Raw genomic sequence first — 21,327 nt, 5'->3', positions numbered from 1 at the left:
ACAACAAAAGGCATATCGAACTGCGGACAGGGATAAGCCCTAATCTCTTTCCTGTGACCACTGTGAAATCCAAAGATCGACCCCTCAGCTCACATCTTATAAAGCCTTCTGGCTCCACTGCACACAAAGAGAAATACAACAAAGTGATGTTCCTTGTGCACTATATTATGGCTCATGCCTAAACACCCGGGCTTTATATGTACACACACACACACACACACACACACAAAATACCAGAATTGTGAATTATTCTGCTCCTACAGGTTTGCAAACTAGAACTGTTTTAGAATTGGAACATCTTTTTAAAATATTATATATTTTTTGTATGTAATTGTCTAGGACTGTGACCAACCACTGTCTTGGCACAATAACGTGCTGTAAACATTTTTCAAATTCCACTTAAATTTATATATATATATATATATATATATATATAATTATAATAAGAATAATGGAAATGAGCTCTTGTGTTGCACGATCAAAACTGCTAGGCTGCACTTATTTGCCAGATTCCAACCAGGACACCAGCTGTGTTGATCAGAACAAGCTTGAGTTTCACAATGAAAGCTGTACATGTTCTTGTTTTTAGTGGCTAACTGGATAATGGTGTGTGTCCTGGGATTATTTCATTGTAATAAACCGCGGAAGAAAAAAAACTAGGACACTGATTATCTGGGGCGTTGCTAGGATGCAAACACATCGGGTGCTTAGCCTGACCAGGCTCTGGCCATTTTGGCCGCTTGACGGAGAAAGTGTCCCCATTACGCACGGTGCTGTATACACTGTGATGTGAATAGCCCCCCATTTAAAATAATAGCCTTTAATGTTGGATTCAAGAAAAAATATACAATCAGCAGTGGCGTGGTTCGGGGGTGGGCAGTGGGAGCTTTAGCCCCCAATGTTTTATGAATAGCCCCCAATCTAAAATAGCCGCGCAGGACGGCTCTGCATCCCTGATGGCTCCTTCTGACGGTCGGTACCGCCGAAGAGTGGCCACACTATCGCTGGCGCGCCGTAGGCACAGTCAATACCGTCAGAGAGGGAGCGATCGGGGCTATTTTAGATTGGCGGCTATTCATAAAACACTGGGGACTAAAGCTCCCACTGCCCAACCCTAACGACGCCACTGCTGCCTGTCTATTTCTTGAACCACTGACAGGTGAAGTCAATAACATTGCTCATCTTGTTCCCATGGCACCTGTCGAGTGGTGGGATATATTAGGCAGCAAGTGAACAGTCAGTTCTTGAAGTTGATGTGTTGGAAGCAGGAAAAATGGGCAAGCGTAAGGATCTGAGCCACTTTGACGAGGGCCAAATTGTGATGGCTAGACCACTAAGTCAGAGCACCTCCAAAACGATGCGTCTTGTAGGGTCTTCCAGGTTTGCAGTGGTTAGTACCTACCAAAAATGGTCCAAGGAAGGAAAACCGGTGAACTGGCGACAGGGTCATGGGCGCCCATGGCCTCATTGAACCGTGTGGGGAGTGAAGTCCAGCCCTTCCGGTGCGATCCCACAGAAGAGCTACTGCAGCACAAATTTGGTGAAAAAGTGAATGCTGCTCTGATAGAAAGGTGTCAGAACACACAGTGCATCGCAGCTCGCTGCGCATGGGGCTGCGTAGCCGCAGACCGGTCAGAGTGCCCACGCTGACCCCTGTCCACCCACGACAGCGCCTACATTGGGCACGCGAGCGTCGGAACTGGACCATGGGGCAATGGAAGAAGGTGGCCGGGTCTGATGAATCACGTCTTCTTCTACATCATGTGGATGACTGGGTAGCGCGTGCGTCGTTCACCTGGGTAAGAAATGGCACCGAGACGCACGACGGGAAGGAGGCAGCGTTCTGTGAAATGTTGTGCTGGGAAACCTTGGGCCCCGGCATTCATGTGGATGATACTTTGACACGTACCACCTACCTCAACATTGTAGGGTTGGTCAGAGCTGTTTTGGAAGCATGAGGGGGACCTACACACTTTTAGGCAGGTGGTTTTAATGTTGTGGCTGATCGGTGTATATCTATACATGTACGTACATACAGTATATATATATATATATATATATAAATATAAAGTAATTCCTTCTATTCATACATTGTCTGTGTGTGTACAATAGGAGGAACAAAAGGAACAAAAGGAACAAAAGCAGGAGAGATTTAATTCACAATAAGTCACACTTCCAGAGAGTCAATACAGCAGCCAAACAGGCAATGCAATAGTGTTCAAAGGTACAAAATATAGTCCAGAAGAAAGACCGACTTGTAGCATAATCTTAGAGCAAACCACAGTTTGGTGTTTTTTTTCTCTTATCTTTTGTTTTTACAGAAAACAGTATCAAACATTAGTCAAAGTCATCTCATGACAAACCAAGAACACACACACATGCAGTTTTCTTTTGTAATATCGAGCTTGCGTACAAAGGCAGACAGCATACAAAATATCACACGATTGGATTAAGTTGTATATTCAGTCAGAGGGGGAGGGACCACCGCTACGGGGAGGAGAGGGATAATCATAACCGCCGACAGGGTCGACAGTTCATGCCTCACAATTCAATGACCATGGAGAGATCGGAACGCTGGCGAGGGACCAGACGCAGCGTTTCCCCGGGGAGACGTGTTGGGATGTGATAAGACATCTTAAATGCCACCAAGTGCCTTAATGCCACCGAAAAACCCTTTGTGTAAAGAAGTGTAACTCTCTCGAAAATACGTAGAAGTACGTGTGACGTCACTTTTAAATCATGACCGCTATATTAAAACAACTAATAGCACTACGTTCACAATAACACTATCGTTTAAACAGGCAAAACCAGTCCCTAGGGTCTACTTTGGCAGGTTACACAGGGGAGAAAACGTGCTGTCTAGCACCATGGAAAAGAAGTGTGTGTGTGTGTGTGTGTGTGTGTGTGTGTGTGTGTGTGTGTGTGTGTGTGTGTGTGTGTGTGTGCGCGCGCGTGTGTGGCTGCGCGCGTGTGTCCACTTTAAACCTGTCGTTATGGAAACACCACCACATGGACACACACCTCCCAAAGTTATTATTATTGATATTGTTTGACATTAATCGGACCGTTCCAGGGTTAGGCTACACACATAATTGGGGAGGAGAAAGGGATCGTTTCAAATCTTTGATATACCTTGTGGTGAAAACAGACAACAACCAAATATGAATCATGTAACAGCATAACAGGGCTGAAAAGGTGAGAAAACAAAGCAAATATTAATAATAGATCGTCCATCATGCACAATTGGCCGCTCTGGGCCGCTCGCTCAGCCGCCTCCATTGCCAGATACGCACGGCGGATGCCACGCAGACCGGGAGATTCGGAAATACACAACACAAACCGCACGTGGGGGGGAGAAAAACAAGAGGAGAGGGTGTGCGTTCTTACAGGGTGGCTGGGGGGGACGGGGGGGGGGGGACCGAAACACGTACATTCCGTTTGTTAGTATACATTCGTAGTGGGGGGGGGGCGGCGTACATTTAAAAAAAGGCGACATATTTAACAACATACTATGATTATATATATATATATATATATATCTGTACAAAAAAGAAATCCCCCTTGTGGCCCGTGCCCCTCTTGGCACAGCCTGCATGTCGCGACTGGACGATCTTGACATTCAGCGAATGTAGGCCCTTGTAAACAATGCATGCTTATTTATTTGATTTTTTCCCCCACTATTATTAGTTATTATTTCTGAGTCTGACGTAAACTTTCCATGTTCAAATTCCGAGCGCTTTCGGCCGGTAAGGTTGAAACCTCGAGACTCGGCGCCCGGCGGCCGCCACGCGTGGCTACATCCCGTGTGCGGGGTTGCGCAGAACTATCGGGTCAGGCGAGCCGACTCCGCTCCTGTCGCTTCCCTCGCAAACGGACGCAGGAAGTTGGCCTCTCGCGGGCGGCGAATGAATGTGTGTTGACGGCACACGCTCCGGGTGCGCCAGCCGGCCGGCCGTAGAGTCTTGGCGCGCCCCACCAACTTTATGCGCGGTGCGCAAAAAAAAATTGGAATGTAAACACGGGTTTTGCTATTGGAGGTGCAGCGATGCTATGTCATCAGCAATCTCATAGTTATTCGCTTTTTGCAATCTTTGCCAACTGCAATGTTTATTTTGATGCTCTGTTTTATTGGTTTCCACAGCACTGCACTTATGGAGTCCAATGAGCCGAATTTCCGTTGTTTGCGAGTGAACTGGGATAAGAGCGCTTGGTCAATTTCTTTTTCCTCCGCAGAGTTCGGAACTTCTGGGGATTTGCGGACCTCTGTCCGGTCAGTTTTATTATTGTACTTTTTTCGGTCCGATCTCTCAACCGCCAAAACGAATGAAATTGCGGAATCAGCAATTTTTTTTGATTGGCCACTGGTGGATAGATTTAAAGGCTTTTACAGGGCGTTTGATCCAAAGGAGGCAGCTGCTCGAACTGATCTGATTGGACGAGACGCTGATGCTGTATCTCCATCAGCACTTGAAAAATAAAAAAATAAAAACCAAAAAACAAAAGAAAAAACGCTGTTGTTGTGCAACCCCCTACCGTGCACGTGACAGGTTTGTCGTGGTTGTCGCAGTTTATCTTTGTTGCTGATTCAAACAAGCCCTATTTGAGATCGATTTTCTCCCCCCCCCCCCTTCTTTCCTTTTTATTTATTTATTTATATTTTTTTAAACGAGGGAGGAACCATTTAAGTCGCGACCCGGTGAAGGAGACGCGAGAGACGAGATAGGACGGACGGAGGAGGGGGATTGAGGCAGGAACGCTGATCCGTTTCGCCGCTGGGGACTTCAGTCGTTGAAGGCGGAACCGGGCAGCTCGTTGGTCAGCGTGTGCCATCGCTCGATTTTCTTGTCCTTGTTTTTGAGGCAGTCGAACCAGTGCTTGAGCCGCTCTCCGTTTGCATTGATGCCCAGGGAGACGCCACCTGCGTACACGGGGCGCAAGCAGAGGGGACCCGTAAGACAGACATCTGTGTGACCACATTAAGCCCCCGCCCAGCTCTGCTTCAGCGAAGGAGAGCACCTCCAGGATTATTTGGGGCGTTTTCAAGCTGTTTCACGCGTCTCTATGGCGCTGCCCGCTCGAAAACACGCCGACTTCAGAGCTTTCGACAAAATTCCAGGCCCACAACGTCACTGTTTTTTCCAAGTCAAAACGTTACTCACAAGACGAGAAAAAGGCTGCGGTTACCCCCCCCCCCCGACAAATCAAACCGTTTCTTCGCGCCGACCCCGCGTGACCGGGCAACTAACATTCTTTCGGCTCAAATGCTTGCTGGGTGAGTTACCGAGGAAATCCGCCGACGAAACTTTTGCCGGAGCGCTCGCTACTTCCACTTTCTCTCCATGATCGACGCCAATTCGTAGCCTAGCGTGAGAGCCTGCTCTGTTTACCACCGGTTGCCATGGCGTGGCAAATTTGGCGTGTTCAAATATAGCACCGCCGTTTGGTTAGTGAGCACTCCGCACTCCAGCCTTGGGCGGCCAGATGGTAGACTCAGCTGGAAGGGAAGGGGGTGGGGGTGGGGGTGGGGCGGGCGACCAGCACCAGTGGAACAGGGGCAGGGGGTGACTCGGGTCGCGGCCTGGACTCGCCGCTGACGTGGGTGGATTTCATGCGCGCCTCGGTCGTTTCCCCCCCCCCCCCCCCTTTCTTTGGCGGCGCGCCTGATGAGAAGCGGGTCTGACGCGGCGGCGCACCTGCACTCACCTATGAAATCGTTGGACTTGCCGATGTCATAGTCCCACACGGTCACCTCCAGGGTCTTCTTGGTGAGGTCTGCATATTTGATGTCGTAGGAGAACTCCTGCACGAGGCAGAGTGGCAGAGAGAGGGACAATGAGGAAAAAAGAGGTTTGCGAGCGCTCCTTTCACAGCAAGACAGACGTTGGAGTGGATTTGTGCCAGAGTTGCACTGCAGGTTGTTACGCGATATCTCACCGTGTGCAATGTTTTGACCTATTTATGCGACAAATACGCTGCTGATGTTGGCTTTTCAGCTTGTTTAGTCCTCGAGAGTTACATCTTAACGCCTTCACTGATCATACTTCAATATAATTCAGTGCAACGTGGTTGGTTGTATTAAATCCTTTGTTTTCTATTTCAGTTTGGTTCTGACGAGAGATGGACTGATACCACTTTATCATTACTGATACCAATGCATTCATTTCACTGAACTGTATGCCTAGTTTGGAAGTCCCCTGAAAATTGCGGCGACCTTTACCTACTTTCACTTACATATTGTACCACAGCTACCGTATTTCCCAATTTGCCAAAGCTTTCTCAAAAAGTGCAATGAAACCTTCTTCTTTTAGAAAAAATAATCTTTCTCTTTAGACTGTGAAAATCCAGCGGTAAAAAAAAGCATTATTCTGTGGCTGTAACAGTATTGTACTGTTAATTTGTGTTATTTATATTTAAAATAATAATTTCAAATGCCACGAAATAATGGAATTGACCCTATAACATCTTATTCAAATATTTGATTCAAAATATGCAGAAACATTGCTAATGTGTGCTGATGCATTTTTCGCAGAGATTAGCTGAATTTGTGATAATTTATGCCGTCACATAATGGCAGAATCCGGGACGGACTGGCTCGGGGCTAGAACATAGTTAGAACGTAATGGTTGATTTATAATCCATCTTTCTGTGTTAGAGACATTGACTTCCTTTTTTTCACGTTTGACATGGCCATCCTTGGATGTTTGTGCCGGGGGTGATGCTCTGATACGGATACCCCGTTTGTTTATTTTTATTCTGGATTGTCATCGTGTTGTATTTCTAACCAACCTGTGAAGCCAAAGGTAAAATTTCCTCTTCTGTGGACAGTAAAGTTTGATAATTTTTTTGGCCGGGGATAGGACCGATAAACCGCCACCAGTACCATTCCAGGACTCCTAGAAAGGAGATCTGGGAATCGTTCCATTTTCATGCTAAATGTACTGAGCCCACACCTCAACTGTCCAAGTGAACATTTTAATAACCCCGCAAAATACCTTTGCTCCTCTGTGCGTCACAATTAAAACTTCATAATTCCGGACAATGGACCGGAATGGACCCATTAAATATGCTAAGTTCGCTCTCGATCTGAATAAAAAGAGTGAATATATGTATGAGTGACTATGAGTGAATATGTAGCACTAAAAAAAAAAAAAAAAGAAAAAGAAAAAAAAGATTGGCTTGTGCACCCGACAATATCCAATTAATTCACTATCGGATCCTTACAGAAAAACCTGGAAAATTTTGATTACCTTTCGACAGCTTCCGCATGTATCTCTCCAGCCTCCCTTGTCTTTTTTTTTCTTTTTTTTTTTTCTCAGAAGAGCTCAGTGGTAATTACGCGCACCCGAGACGCGATGAACCGCTTCCAACTACGACAATATCCCATTCCCACTGAATGAACATCTTTCATGACATCCATTTCCAACCTCATAAAAGCGGGGGGGGGGCTATTTTCATTCCCAGTAATAAAACAAATTGTTTCCTAATATGAATGAAGGCCCCGGCGTTTGCCTCTAATGGAAAAGGGCAGGAGGTGACGAAATGAATATGAGTAGAAAAAAAAATGTCAAAGCAAATGTCAAGTCACTGGCCTGTGTGTGTTTGTGTGTGTGTGTGTGCGTGCGTGCTTGTGTGTGTGTGTGTGTGTGTTCCAGAAGGCTCCGTTCACCCAGATGGGGGTACCTACGTATGTCCCCAACCCAGATGGGGGTACGTACGTATGTCCCCACAGTGGAGGCTGTCTGCCTTGTCTCCCTTCAGCACCGAAGCGCCGAAGGGACCCCATTGTGAAATCAATTCCTGAGAAGTGAGTACTTGGAACTCGATCCCTGATATATATATATATGTTGTTTTTTTTCTCCGTAGCCAGGCGAAATCCATCCCAGCGTCTCAAGACAAATGATTATCTTGAAGGACACTTTTTCAATTAAATAAAACTCTATAATGTAGAACCTAGGGTAGAAAACAGGATGTTTGTCTCTCCCCGGCCCCTTCAAAAACATTTCCTTTACGTTTTTCTTTGACCTTCCAAAGAGGCAACAGCTACTTTGCTTTGTGAGAACATCTCAGCTCATGTTTTTCTGAGATAACTACTGTGTCCAGTAAAAGGTGGGAAGCATATCTGGGTATAGACAGTGTGTGAGAGATAGATGCATAGGGGGAGAGAGGTGCTGTCTATTCAATTCAACTTCTGTAAATAGAGATGAAGCCAGATCCCACACAAAGCAAACCCCTGAGTGTGAATGGGCTTTGTTGGTCCTCATGTTATTATGTGATGTTGGCCCAAATATCGCGGGGCCCCCAGGCGTCCCTGTACCTCGTTGAACTCCGGGTTGAGCGTCTTCTTCTTCACGGCGGTCTTGTGCTTTGACTTTTTGTTCTCGTCGGGCTTCAGGTACCTGGAGTCGAGGAGAGATCGCATGTTGAACGAATGATCACGGCGCCAAGGAGCGGTACTTTAATCTGCGCGCTTCCGTCTTTCAGGAGCTTTTTTTCAAAACGCTACCGGAGCTGGGACAGCCAATTGCCTCCCAGGAAAATACAGTCCGCCGACACGTGGCATCTCAACCTGTTGCCGCATAACAAAAAAATAAGGAAATCTGTACATGGGCGTTTTACAGCTTCCACCCCCAGAGGGCGCCGTGGCACTGCCCTACAGCCCATATCAGGTACACGGGGACTGCTACACTTCAGTCAGCAAATACCCCTCTGCACACACACACACACACACACACCCTTCATCAGCCTTCAAATGCAGAAGAACGCTGTATTACGCTAATTACCGTTGACATCGGGGGGCAACACGTGCAAGTTCCCCGTGCCGAGAGATGCGCCGTGCGAATCGAAGAAACGTAACAAAAAAAGAAAAGAGGCTTTCTTTCGGCGTGGTCCAATGTGACTGCACAGCCGATGCACAGTCCATCAAAGCCCATCGATGACAAAGTGTTCCCGGCTCGTTAGGCGAAACGTATTGTTTTCGCCGCAGACGGATTGTCCCGGTGCTTTGGTGAATCGAAGGCAATTCGGGCGGTAAGCCATATATCATTTATGACAGTCCTCAAGGGAGGCTGATCTATTTCAATTAATCCACCCTGGTCTTTACGCCGTAGCAGGAGATGGCTGTTGCACAAGCCTTGGCTATGCACTGCTCTTCGTATTTGATATTTTCTCAGCAGCATACGTCCATATTTCACAACAGTGATTCTCCCTTTTTTCCTTTGCTTTCGGTCCCAAGGAGAAGACACCCGGTGGATCTCGGAGGCGGGCTCGACCGCGACGGCGTTCGCCGGACCTCGGCGGGGCTCGGCGCGGGGAGAGGCTTCGGAAGTTGTTCGTCCACGGAGGGGAGAATCTCGCGTCCCCGTTTGATTTTTTTGTTCTGACTGAGAATGCGTTTTCCTTTCGTTCCCTCTCATAAGAGCCAGCTAGGGAATCCATTATCTGTCTGCATGTCCTTCAATCTTCACGGAGGTTGTTTTTTTTTCTCGATTTCCTTCTCCGAAGCCGAAACGCGGGGAAAACAGTTTTCCAGCCCCCACTCTTTCAAACGACTCGGGCTTTTATTCTTGGGGGTGCGGAGTCAGAAATTAATTGCTCTCTCATTGCTCGGCCAGATGAAAGACTCGAGGAAAATGTTCAGGTGCGATAAATAGAACACTTGTTCAAATTGCAACCCTCCGGACGCCCGGTGCGCCGCGCGACAGCTGATAATCGCAGCCGAGCCAGCCTGCGTTTTTTTTCTCCCAGCCGGAATGTTAGCACAGCCGGCTAATCCACTTTGCAACAGCTTCCGCCGAGCGTTTGATTTGAGCAATCTCCTGCTGTTGTTTGCTCACAATGCTCGAGTTATTAGCCCTCTGGTGTACTAAGACGAAAAAAAAAGAAAAAGGGGCGACTTTGTCGAGAAGGAAGAGATCGACGAGGAAGATATCGCTACCCGAGTACATTTCATCAAACACGCCATCATACACAGTTTCGGGGGGTATAAAAAAAAAAGAAAAAAAAAAGGAATATAAGGAGAAACAGCCTTTCATACTAAAATAACTCTTGCTGAACTCTTGAATACGGTCATTTGATTCTGATACAAAACGTCTTCTTGACACACGGTCTGCCACAGATTGTGTGGTTTTTCAACTATCGACGATAACAACTTGGAAAAGCTACACAGTCTCAGTTTCACACCACGTGTTGATGCCGACGAGACAAACAGAATTAAGTCTTATATATCATAGTACATCTTCATATATACAGGTAGAACAGAACAGGATGATCATATCACACGTCTTCATCAGGATACTGAAGAAAATCTTACTTCAGGATGATGTTCACGCTCGCGGTCAATCGCTGATCGATCAATTATCGCCTCCTTTTTTTGCGCATTAAAGGTCACCGACTCCGCGAACGACACTCACGTTTTGACGTAGGGGTCGGAGAAGCCGTTGGCGTCCATGGCGGCGAGGTGGGCGCAGCGCACGATGCCCACGACCAGGCAGGATTTCTGGGAGTTGTACTTGAGGGAGATCATGATTCGTCCCCGCTCCTCCAGGGACTTGTCCTCCGTCTTGTTGACCTGGGGTTCAGTGGAGGCAGAAGCGGGGTCAGGCGAAAGCTCCACCTCAACAAGATGTTTTTAGTGTCGATCGGTGTTCATTGATCATTGATTGGTGATCATCATTGCACATTTGGAGTCGTTTTCCACGTGACTATAGTGGAAACATATGACGGCATAAATAACACAATGAATTAGTCTATGTTGTTTTGATAACATTTCGATTTTGCAGAATGTTTGCAGAAAAAAGGTCGGTAACAATTTTTTTTTTTCCGTCGATATTGTTGCTGATTTATTGAATTGGATAACTCTCAGGATAGCTGGCTCGTGTATGGTTTCGCTCAAAACGGCAGTCCAATTTTTGGTTGAAATACCAAAAATTGGACTGCCATTTTAAGCGGAGCCATACGTAAATCAGCCACCTAAAAAAAGGTATCGCTGCCGAGCTAGGAATAGAACACAAATGCAGACGGAGGAGGAGAACTAAAAGCAGATCTCCCGAGAGCTCGCTCCTCAATTGGTGAAGACATCTTGAGGAGCTATGCTGGATAAATGCCAAACAAACCTAGCCACATGCTGCTTCGGTTGAATCCAAGTGAGCATCTGCGAGATGAGATTAAAAGGGGTATTGGTGATCCACTGCTAGTTGCGACTGTGTATCACACAGCAGAAAAAGATTTTGGCCAGTGTCCAAATGAGATATACTTGAAAATGCCTTGGAGAGACCATGTGAAATTGACATTTGACAGAACATTTCATGGATTTGTTAGAAGTTACACCAAGAGTAGGGATAAAAAAAACAAAAAACAAAAACAAAAAACACAACCGAAAAAATAAAAACGTAATTGTCAGTCAGTGAGCTGATGCCTACCTCCTCCCACATATTTGCCTCATTTGCTGACCTTCACAAGCAATGTAGCTAAGAGCCTTTTTGTGTATATGAAGGAAATTACTGTGGAGTACTGAGTTGACATCTGAAAAAACATACTGCTGCTTTGAAGAAGAAGGGCACATTTGGACACACGCTAAACTGAATTCAGCGCGGAACATTTTGGAGCGCTCGCCCATTTCAAGATGACCTTACTGTATTGCAGATGCGGCGGAAAAAAAAAAAAGAAAAAAAGATTCTTAGCTCTATAATAAGAGGAGATAAAAGCAGGCGAGTTCTTTTGTTGCGGATGATTCAGCGGCTGAATCATCTTTTTGCACGGATGTATGGGGTTGTTCTAGCTTTTGTGGACTCCGCTGGAAAAATCCGGCGCTCTCTTCCACTCTGAAGAACTATAGCTAGTGACGTCACTCTGCTGCCGACTTTGAGTGTGCATGGGTGGACAAAGGCAGTCCACCGCGGAGCCGCCCGAACACACCGTATTTGTTGGCGTGCGGACATCGTTGTGATCATTTGCCCCATCATGCGGGCGTCACCTTTCGCTTTCTTTCATCCCTCAAATTACCTTTATTTATTTTGCATCGTTTGAGTTTGGGTGTCCGGGCTCTACTGCTCATCACTCCCGGTGAGTTGTACAGAAAAACACAAGCATGCTTAATGAGCTGGAAATACTGGGGTGATGAGCTCGAATCCCCTCCATTGGATAGAAGAGTAGAACCCAACAGGCTCCCTCCACCGCAGGGGAGGTGGAGGGAGCCACTCAGCAAACAAAGCAGGAAGCAAAGCAGGAAGCAAAGCAGGAAGGGCAAGAGGGACCGGCTGCTTTAATAGGACGGCCCATAAGGGCGTGGAAGCGCGTGGCGCCGTCAAGAGCCGGCAGAGCTAGCTCCACAAGCTACGCCTCATTCATGTAAGTTTTGCAGAACATTTGAGAATAAAACAAAAAAAAAAAGGCTCCCTAGCACAGTGTAGGTTATTAATCATCGTTAACAGGACTATTTTTCCAACAAAGAAACTTCTACTGTAGCTAGAGGCCTTCCGCCGTTTTAAGAAACACTCCCTATCGAAAATCATTGATAAGTGATACCCTGGGTTGTACTACAGAAACATTTTTTTGACATACCGTCATTGAATTGTTTCAACCTCCTTCACATTTAAGCCGGAAGTATGTTTTTGAGACGTCAATAGAGAGTGGGAAACAGAAAACTGTCGTTCTCCGCAGTGCGAGCGCAGAAGCTATCGGTGAAAGTGTGGTGGCGTACACCGTCAAATGTTCTACAAATCCATATTGCCATACAAAATAAATGCATCGAAAAGTGAGATCCTAAAATGGAGACATGTAGACATGCCAGATCCAGGATGGGCCTTCTGTCCATCCCCCTTTCCTCTATTCCCCCTTTTGTATGCTGTAAGTTTACTTGGAAATGCAATTTACCGGCACACGCTCATGCTGTTGCTGGTTGGGTAAATACACATTAGGCATTCCAAAAACTCAGCATTTTTTTTTGACAGCACATACAAGGTTGTCCTTATCGCCACACCGATGCAGAGGAGGCTAAATGACTTTCAAGCTTATCAAAAAGTTTTTTTGAAATTGAAATGGCCAAGCTCGGGGGGAGGCGGCCGTCTCAACGTTCGTTTTTCTTTTCGAGAAAGCGCGAGGGTGACGGAGGAGAAACACGGCAGGATGAAGGCAGTCCTGGAGGGAAGGAAGTGCTGACGGCGTGCTGAGTGGACGGTAACCAGGACTACTTGACATTCCCACAAGTTGATTTACAGAAACCACTTTCACTTATCATTCCCCTTGGCCGTGCCCATTTCTCCCTCTCCTGCTCTCTTCCTCGCTATCCATCTTTCCATCCATCCATAGACATCAAGTGAGAGAGAGGTAGCGGTGGAGGCGAAACAGCGTTCCTTAATAACAGTGTTCCAGCCAAAACACCAGTAAACTTCATTGGAAAACACTGTCTAAATGTTGTGAAGGTGAAACATAATAAAAATAGATTCTTCTTTATGCTGCCAGCTCGATTTGTAGCCTGACAAGTATACACGAATATAAGTACACTGTTTGCATTGATAACTCTCTTTTAAAGATGCAATAACTACGCCACAATATAACAAGGAGCGACAGCGTTTATTAATGGGCTTTTAAATAGAATTTCACGGGCATTTTGACATGATTGCGAGAGGCCACTGCAAGGGGTATGTTAATTATGTGAATGCATGCCAGCAATGTTAAAAAAAACAACAAACAAGTACATAAATAAATCCTCCTCCCTTGCTGCCACTAGGAATTGAAATGTTTATGTCGGAGCCCTCTGAATTTTAACTGTGTAGCATGAGCCCAGTCCTTCCCAAGGTTTATTCTTCAAGACACCTGTCCCCTCTCAACAATTCTCAGCTGATTCCTCAGTCCGCCATTAACTTAAAGAATAGGTTCACTATGTTGGTTTGATTTATTACTGTTCATTGCACAACCTCACCGGGTCCCACAGAGGAAAGCTTTAAAAAAGTCTCATCTCCTTTTTGAAAATGGGAAACTCGCATGAGAGTCACGCTTGTCTTCGCGTATGTTCTCCATGTTTTGTAGAGTACTACTCAATTTTATTTTAAATTTACTTTTTGTAATTGCTGCAGTACGCCCCAAGCGTAACATTAGCTACAGTCGGTTGCCAGTAGGAAGTGGCACAACTTCCTGTTTCTAGTCTCCTACGTGAGTGTGGATGTAGAAAAAGAGCTGATTTTGTGGGAGTGTGTCGATAAACCGTTTCTTCTCCATAGCAACGCGTTCAGCCAGGTTGTGCTACGAACAGCTATAAATGATGGGAACATTTACAAACGCCAGGATTGAAAAATGGCGAACGTATCCATTAAGGCCGTTAATGGAAGCGGAAACGCCTAGTAATCAAAGAGAAGAAAAACAATTCTTTTAAACTCAACTACAGTACAGTGTATTCTTTCAGTCGCCCTCAGGACATAATGGAACCGGATGTGTCGAGCCAGCAGTCGTCCTTCGCAGCAGTCCTTCGCAGCAATCCTTCGCAGCAGTCCTTCGCAGCAGTCCTTCGCGGCGCATCTTCGCTGAAGTGAATAACCGAGGGAGAGCAGTCGGCGTCTGCTGACCTTTGACCTCCGTGGACCACAAATACAGACCGCAAGAGCGAGCGACGTTGCGCGGCCACAATGCAGTCGCATTGACGCTCAACTCAAAAAGGGCCTTAATTAAAGAAGAGTGTCTTTTATTTATCGCCTAATGGAATAAATCCTGGTAAACCTTGCAGGGCATTGGGTGGCTGCTGCTGTTTGGAAACGCACGTCACCGGTGGAACCTTGAGACTGGATTTAAGCAACAGCGTGTGGGAGGCACTTGCGTGTGTGCGTGCGCGTGTTAGAGACGTCAAACTAGTTGATTCATCATTTGTAAGGGTAAGTGTTGACTATCTGAAAAGTATTTTGCACTTTAATGTATCAAGCCAAGGCCTATGCTTGATAGCCCTACAGTCTATTATTTAGACATCACCGTTGTAGAGGTTGTTTTGTTCACTTTTAAATTGCTAGTCTATGTCAGTTGAAAGAAAAACATTAAATTATTTCGTCCAGCACAAAATAATTTACACGCAATTTTGGATTTTTGTGAGGACAGACTAATGGATTTGTCATTCAGACCACCCATGGACTAATTGGCTGTTAAATCATTTACTTGTGTGTGTGTGTGTGTGTGTGTGTGTGTGTGTGTGTGTGGCCCCACAAGGATGGAACTCTGTGCGACGCAAAGAGGGGGTCAAGACACGAGCACCTTAGCACAGTTCTGCGAATGTCCCAAAAGGCATTAGGGGCTTAATTTCTCGGTCGTTACAGCTGACTGACGCACAGAATTAAGGAGAAAGGCAATGTGTTCCTGAACACCATGCCTCGACCTGCTGTCGCTCTCACGCATGCACGCACGCATGCACGCACGCACGCACGCACACACGCACACACACACACAATACTAGTTTTTTTACCCTCAGTAATGACTCATATGAGCTTGTCAGTTATTTGAGGCGACAAAAAAGGGAGAGAAAGAATGAGAGAGAGACAGAGATAACTGATAAGCAGAGAGGATTAGGATTAGGTGGGGTTAAGCATCGGACAAAAGGAAGGGCGGAAGAACCGGGATGGATCGCCCTTCATGTGCCGTTCTGCGACCTAGCCGAATCAATCACACCCCAAAAAGAACTTCCCAGACAGACGTGTATACACAGACTTGTACACCCTGAGCTCTTTCGGACCGACAACGCCCTGCCCGCGCTGCATTTTCGTCAAATCGCTTACATGAGAGCGACAGAAAAAAACGTATCGCTAAGTGATACCGACGTGTTGGAAATCGATCGCGCAACAGACAAGATTCATTGTCAGATTAAGGCGCCGGCTGTTTCGGAGCCATGTATCATCGCTGGGGCTTAATGTCTGCTAATAGCGCTGCTTAGCACAAATCTGTAGGCGGAGCTGGTCGCCCTTCCCGGTAAGACGTGTGCAGGAGAGACTTCGAGAAGAACCCAAAACACAAAAGCTATCCCTCTGTCTTCATTTGGCCCTTGTGGCACTTCATTGCGTGCACCAGCCCAAGACAATACAGTTTCATCTGATAAATCACGGCGGCAGTGAAAGAATCATCCGGAGGCAGAGTGCCTCTGGATACTTTCTTAAGCAAGGGTGCTGCAGAGACGATTAACTTGAGTGCAAGTAGAAGAAGGGAGGAGGAAAATTACTTGAGTTCTCGTTGAGTTGAGTTCTTTCATTTCACGGGACGTCACCGGATCCCAAACTTTGAGAGAAAATCCGATTTGAGTATACGTGTATTGAGGTGAAATATTAAGAAGAACAGCCATGGGTTAAAGCTGCGTTTAACCCATCCTGGCTTGTCCTTCCTCCGGGGGCACAGCCAGGAGCAGTGGGCAGCATACGTGGACGCGCCCGGGGACCAGGTGATGAGTGTCCATCGCTGGTCAGACGATGATGTGTGCATGTTTTTTTTTGGGGGGGGTCCTTACTGACGTGAGGTGGAGGAAACCCCATGTGAGCAGGGGGGGAGAACATGCAAACTCCACACAGAAAGGCTCCTATTTGGGAGATAACCCGCCGGAGCATGGTGCCAACAGCGCCCCAGGCGGGAATCGAACCCAAGACCAATGCACTGCGCCACTGTAACGGTTACCACAATTGTAAATAGCCGCCCTTTACAGTTGAAATCGTACTTAAGCACCACAACAACAGCAGTTGGAACTCAATGCTCTGCACCTCTGGATTCAACTCACACAAAGACAACACTGTGCCGCCCGGCTCTCCAAGGACTCTCAAGGTGAGCGTTGATCCGGAATAACAAATGGGAATGAATTCCCGAACTTTAGACACAGCACCTCAACAACATTGGCCTCATCATGACTTTCGCTACCAACAGCTGCACCAATGCTTCGAACCGCAGGAGGCTGACGTGTTCCAAGGGGGAGCAAGGGGTTCACAAATGGACAAATATGCCTCCAATCACCATAAGGGGGTAAATTATAGCATCAGAGGAAATGCATCCAGCTGGGATATATGCATGGTGGCACACGCAACTGCCAGGAACACAAGCTTTTAAAGAGAAGAGCTGTCCTCCCGGTTTTTTATTCATATCTTAAACTTCAGACACTCCGTCAGAGTGAAAGCACCGTTGCTGATTTCACCGGATGCATGTGAAATTTCAGCTTTGATGGTCTTGGTGGGGATTGCGGAGGTGCTTTCTTTTGTGGTGGATGCTGGGAAACTGCCACTGAGTTGATGAAAACTCTAGGTCCTCAACATGAGCAAAGTGTTTGGCAAGTGTTTTGGCACATGCTCACCAACTGAAAACTCCATTTTAGAAAGTATTCTATATTCATAATATTTTTTTTTTCTCATCTTGCATGGGGATATTTACAATATTTCCTTGGCAACCGACGGCATACAGTGTAATTATCCCACCTGTGGCAAGATCTTTTCCAAGATTTAAGATTATAGCTCTCAAGTGAGGCTATTTTGACATGCTAGTATGGCTCTTTGTTGCAGCCTACGAGGGCAACCTCTGGAGGTTAATTTTGTGAGGTGTACATGAGCACTTATAATTCTGTATGCATGAGCGTTAAAGTTGGACGCTCTGTAGTCAGAGCACACGGCGGGCGGCTGGATTGTAGGAATTCTTAATCTGATCATTTCAGAGGTGCAGCATGTGCTCAACCCAGCGCAAAACCCCTATGACCGTGTAGTAGAAGCACTCCAAACTCACTGTTAACACTTGACAATTTGCATGCACGCAAGTGTTCACGTCAGTGACTGGTCACCCGCATGCACACATGAGCGCGTGCACGTACCATTCACACACACTCAATAGCATTCTTCCTGTTATATCCGTGCCTGTCTATGTGCACATACAATTTGCCCCTGCCTGCTTGGCCTGGACTGCGCAATTACCGAATGTAACCAGAGGTTAGAGAATCCAGACGCTATTGTGAGGTAACTTTGCTTGGAGAAGCGTCAAAGGTAAAAGGTGCACAACAAGGTAAGTCGTTCGGAGGTTTGGTGTCGGGTTGTGTTCGATATGCGGTTTGACTTTCAGTTTTTCAAGTGAAATTCAAACCTGGATAGACATAATGTTCAATCCAATAAATTCAATGAATTTCAACAAAGAGGATTTATTACCAGGGTTCACACAATTTAGAAGGATGTTTCTGGATGTCTTCTTGCGTTGATGTTTTTTAGTTTTAAATCTTGCAGATGTGACAGAAGGGGATCTGTGCGTCAATCAAGGGATGCACAGATCCCATCAAAGTCCTCATTCTTTTCTCAGTGATTCATTTTCAATGTTACAATAAGTATTACCTAATAAGCTAATAAATAGTACCTAACCACTAAATTCATTAATTCATTGATCCATTCATTGATCCATTCATTAATCCATTCATTCATTCATTCATTCATTCATTCATTCGCCTTACTTCAATTCAGGATTTATGCAGGGAATAAAATGTAATATATAAATAAAAATTTGAATAAAATATATAATAATAATATCTATTGATCATCATCTATTAATCATATGATAGTTCACATTCATATTTTGGTTCTCTGTCGAGTTCCTAGTAACTATAACACATTTTTATAAACATAAAATGTCTATGTATAAAGGATGGACCTTGAAGATGTAGATTTAATTAAATTTTGCAGTGATGAGATAACCAGTTGTTTGCTACTTGGACACAAACACTCATATTGTAATTAAAATCGAATTCCCCATTAACCATTGATCAAGCGGACACATTGAAGCATATTTTCAGCATTTGGAAAGTACTGAGTGGAAGTGACTCACAGGTAACTGTTTCTCCAGGCAGTTGTAGAAGTTCTTGGTTTGGTTGGGTTTGAGCTTTTTTAGCGGGATTCGCGTCTCGCCGATGAACTCATTGTGGCGGAACTTGTCCTCGTCACAAACAGAAATCCTGAAACAACAGAGGAATGGGGTCATGAGGGGTGAGGAGGGCATAAGGCTTTGTATGGAAAAAGCAGTATGAGGAATTCCTACTTCCGGCACTACTAAATACAAAACCATTGAGTGTGCGTCATGCTTTTCTGACATACAGTAGCTGTTTCCCCTCACACAAAGACCTTAAAAAAGATAATGAACAAGGTCGACGAGCAGCGCCGTTAAGTAATTCAAAACCAGCAGGTGTACATATCTCCCCCCAGCCGCGTATTTCACTTTCCACCCGCTCTGGAGGTACATGCTTCCATACAGTAGTTCATTAACTGTAAAAGGAAAGGCAATCGTTGGTGCGTGACAACAGAGCTCTCAGCCCTGTCTTCAATCAAAGCATAGCATGTGTTTTAACAGGACCTGATTGCAAGTCCCCCTCGGCACTAATATTACACGATTCACACTTATGCGCCCATTCAAGCCTAGGTGGAGGATTATTGTCGTTTAAAGTGTTTTTCTTCATGCATTGATGACTTGTCAAGGGGATACATACTGTACATATTCACCACTCAGCCACCACATTAAAACCACTGACAGGTGAAGTGAATGACATTGCTCATCACCTTCCAACGGCACCTGTCAAGGCATGGGATATATTAGGAAGCAAGTAGCCTGTCAGTTGTTGAAGTTGCCAGATACCACAGGACACCTTCAGAGGTCTTGTGGAGTCCATGCCTCGATGAGTCAGAGCTGTTTTCCCGGCATGGGGGGGAGCTACACAATATTAGGCAGGTGCTTTTAATGTTGTGGCTGATCGGTATATATATATATATATACTGTATATATATATATATACTTTTTTTTTTAAATATATATATATATATACAGTATATATATGATCTAATAATATTGTATGCAAAATACTGTATAGTTTCCTGGAAATCGGAGAAGCCTTTGTCTTTTCTAAATTGAGGCACAATTGTGACATAAAAAGGGCAATTTTTTTGTTGATGCATTGGTTGTGCATAATGTAATTGTGTGTCCCTAAATACCATCAAAGTTAGCATGCAAATTATAGTTTCTGCCCTACAGGTACAACTTGAGAAAACTGATTATTTGGCTGTACAGATAGTATTGATTCCTCTTTATATATATATATATATATATATATTTCAGTCAGAAGTTCCACTCACAGCTTGCCACAACATAACGTGTACTTCTAAAGCCTTTTTTTAACAAGCAAATCAATATCCAGCACAGCCACAGCAAAGACCGACCCGTTCCCTTTTCAAATACTGCCTCTTTTTTCCTTAGTTCTTCTGCATTTTGATGCAAGTTTTACTGTACACTACATTCTGACATAGTCATAACACCGGCTGAATATATTGATGCACACATACACAAACAGCATGGAATGAAGGCTTAAGGGGAGACTTCAAGCACCCCAAGACAGCGGGGGTGATGCAAGATATGCTGCATATAATTATGATATACAGTGGTCCCAATTCCATATTAATTATAATTTGGGGTATTTTATAACAATTTCATATTCAATGAAGTGCAAGAAAGGCCAAAATAGGAATTAGCATTGAGGTGATGACTCAATAAAAGCCACTGGTGTGTCACATAAGGCACCATGGTATTCTACCCAATTAAAAGTGTACCACTGTGCTGCCCCAGGAAGTTCAGCATAAAGCCAAGGCACAAAGTTACCCTGGTAACATCATTATCTAGCTTTGCAGCAAGGTGGTGTTGTAAATACAAGATGTAAATAAAATGCTTTTGACATGTACTAAACTAGAAGTGATTTACCTGTATATATGATATTTCATATTACCAATATGAAAGTAACAACTTGTCTTACATGTACATATAGCGGCCAATGCAGGATGTTTACTCAATGAATCGGTTTCTTCTGAATAGGACTGAACCCAATGAACCTGCATCGCCTTCTTCCAGGGTGCTGTCATTCAAACTATTAAATTACCTCCCATTTTACAGCGCGCAAAGCTGTTTGCTCCATTGTGTGTGTGTGTGTGTGTGTGTGTGTGTGTGTGTGTGTACAGGTTTGGCCTTCACCATTTTTTTTTGAGGAAGGATTGAGTCATATACCGAGACCTACACCTACACAGCGACACTGACATCTGAGTGAACCAAAGCACAGATTACCAGTCATGGAGAAATTGAAATTCTGAATACTACTTTTAGGGATGCACAGATACCGCTAGCTGTTTCAACTCCATTACTTTTATCATGTATTGATGCTTGTAAAAGTGCTAAAATATCTACAACCAATAAAAATTTCATGATTAAAACAAAGCACTTGCTGCCTATATACATCCCATCCCTTGACAGGCGCCATTGGAATAAGATAAGCAATGTCATTCGCTTCACATGTCAGTTGTTCTAATGTTGTGGCTGACCGGT

At 45.1% G+C, this 21,327-nt stretch overlaps 1 protein-coding gene across 1 annotated transcript in view; it reads right to left on the bottom strand.

The window, feature by feature from the left end:
* Positions 1 to 4,781: 4,781 nt before the first annotated feature.
* doc2b (double C2-like domains, beta) overlaps positions 4,782 to 21,327 on the bottom strand; it is a gene marked incomplete at both ends in the record, with an annotated part of 91,355 nt that continues 74,809 nt past the window's right edge. The window contains 5 exons of the mRNA XM_080014396.1: positions 4,782 to 4,918; positions 5,704 to 5,800; positions 8,315 to 8,396; positions 10,410 to 10,567; positions 18,799 to 18,925. Coding sequence (XP_079870522.1) covers positions 4,782 to 4,918; positions 5,704 to 5,800; positions 8,315 to 8,396; positions 10,410 to 10,567; positions 18,799 to 18,925 — 601 coding nt within the window. The remainder of the gene's footprint in view (positions 4,919 to 5,703; positions 5,801 to 8,314; positions 8,397 to 10,409; positions 10,568 to 18,798; positions 18,926 to 21,327) is intronic.

This window comes from Zeus faber (assembly GCF_960531495.2).
Source record: "Zeus faber genome assembly, chromosome: 14".
Taxonomy (NCBI): Eukaryota; Metazoa; Chordata; class Actinopteri; order Zeiformes; family Zeidae; genus Zeus; species Zeus faber.
The sequence above is the reverse complement of the archived record's forward strand: the minus strand, read 5'-3'. Positions and strand labels throughout refer to the sequence as shown.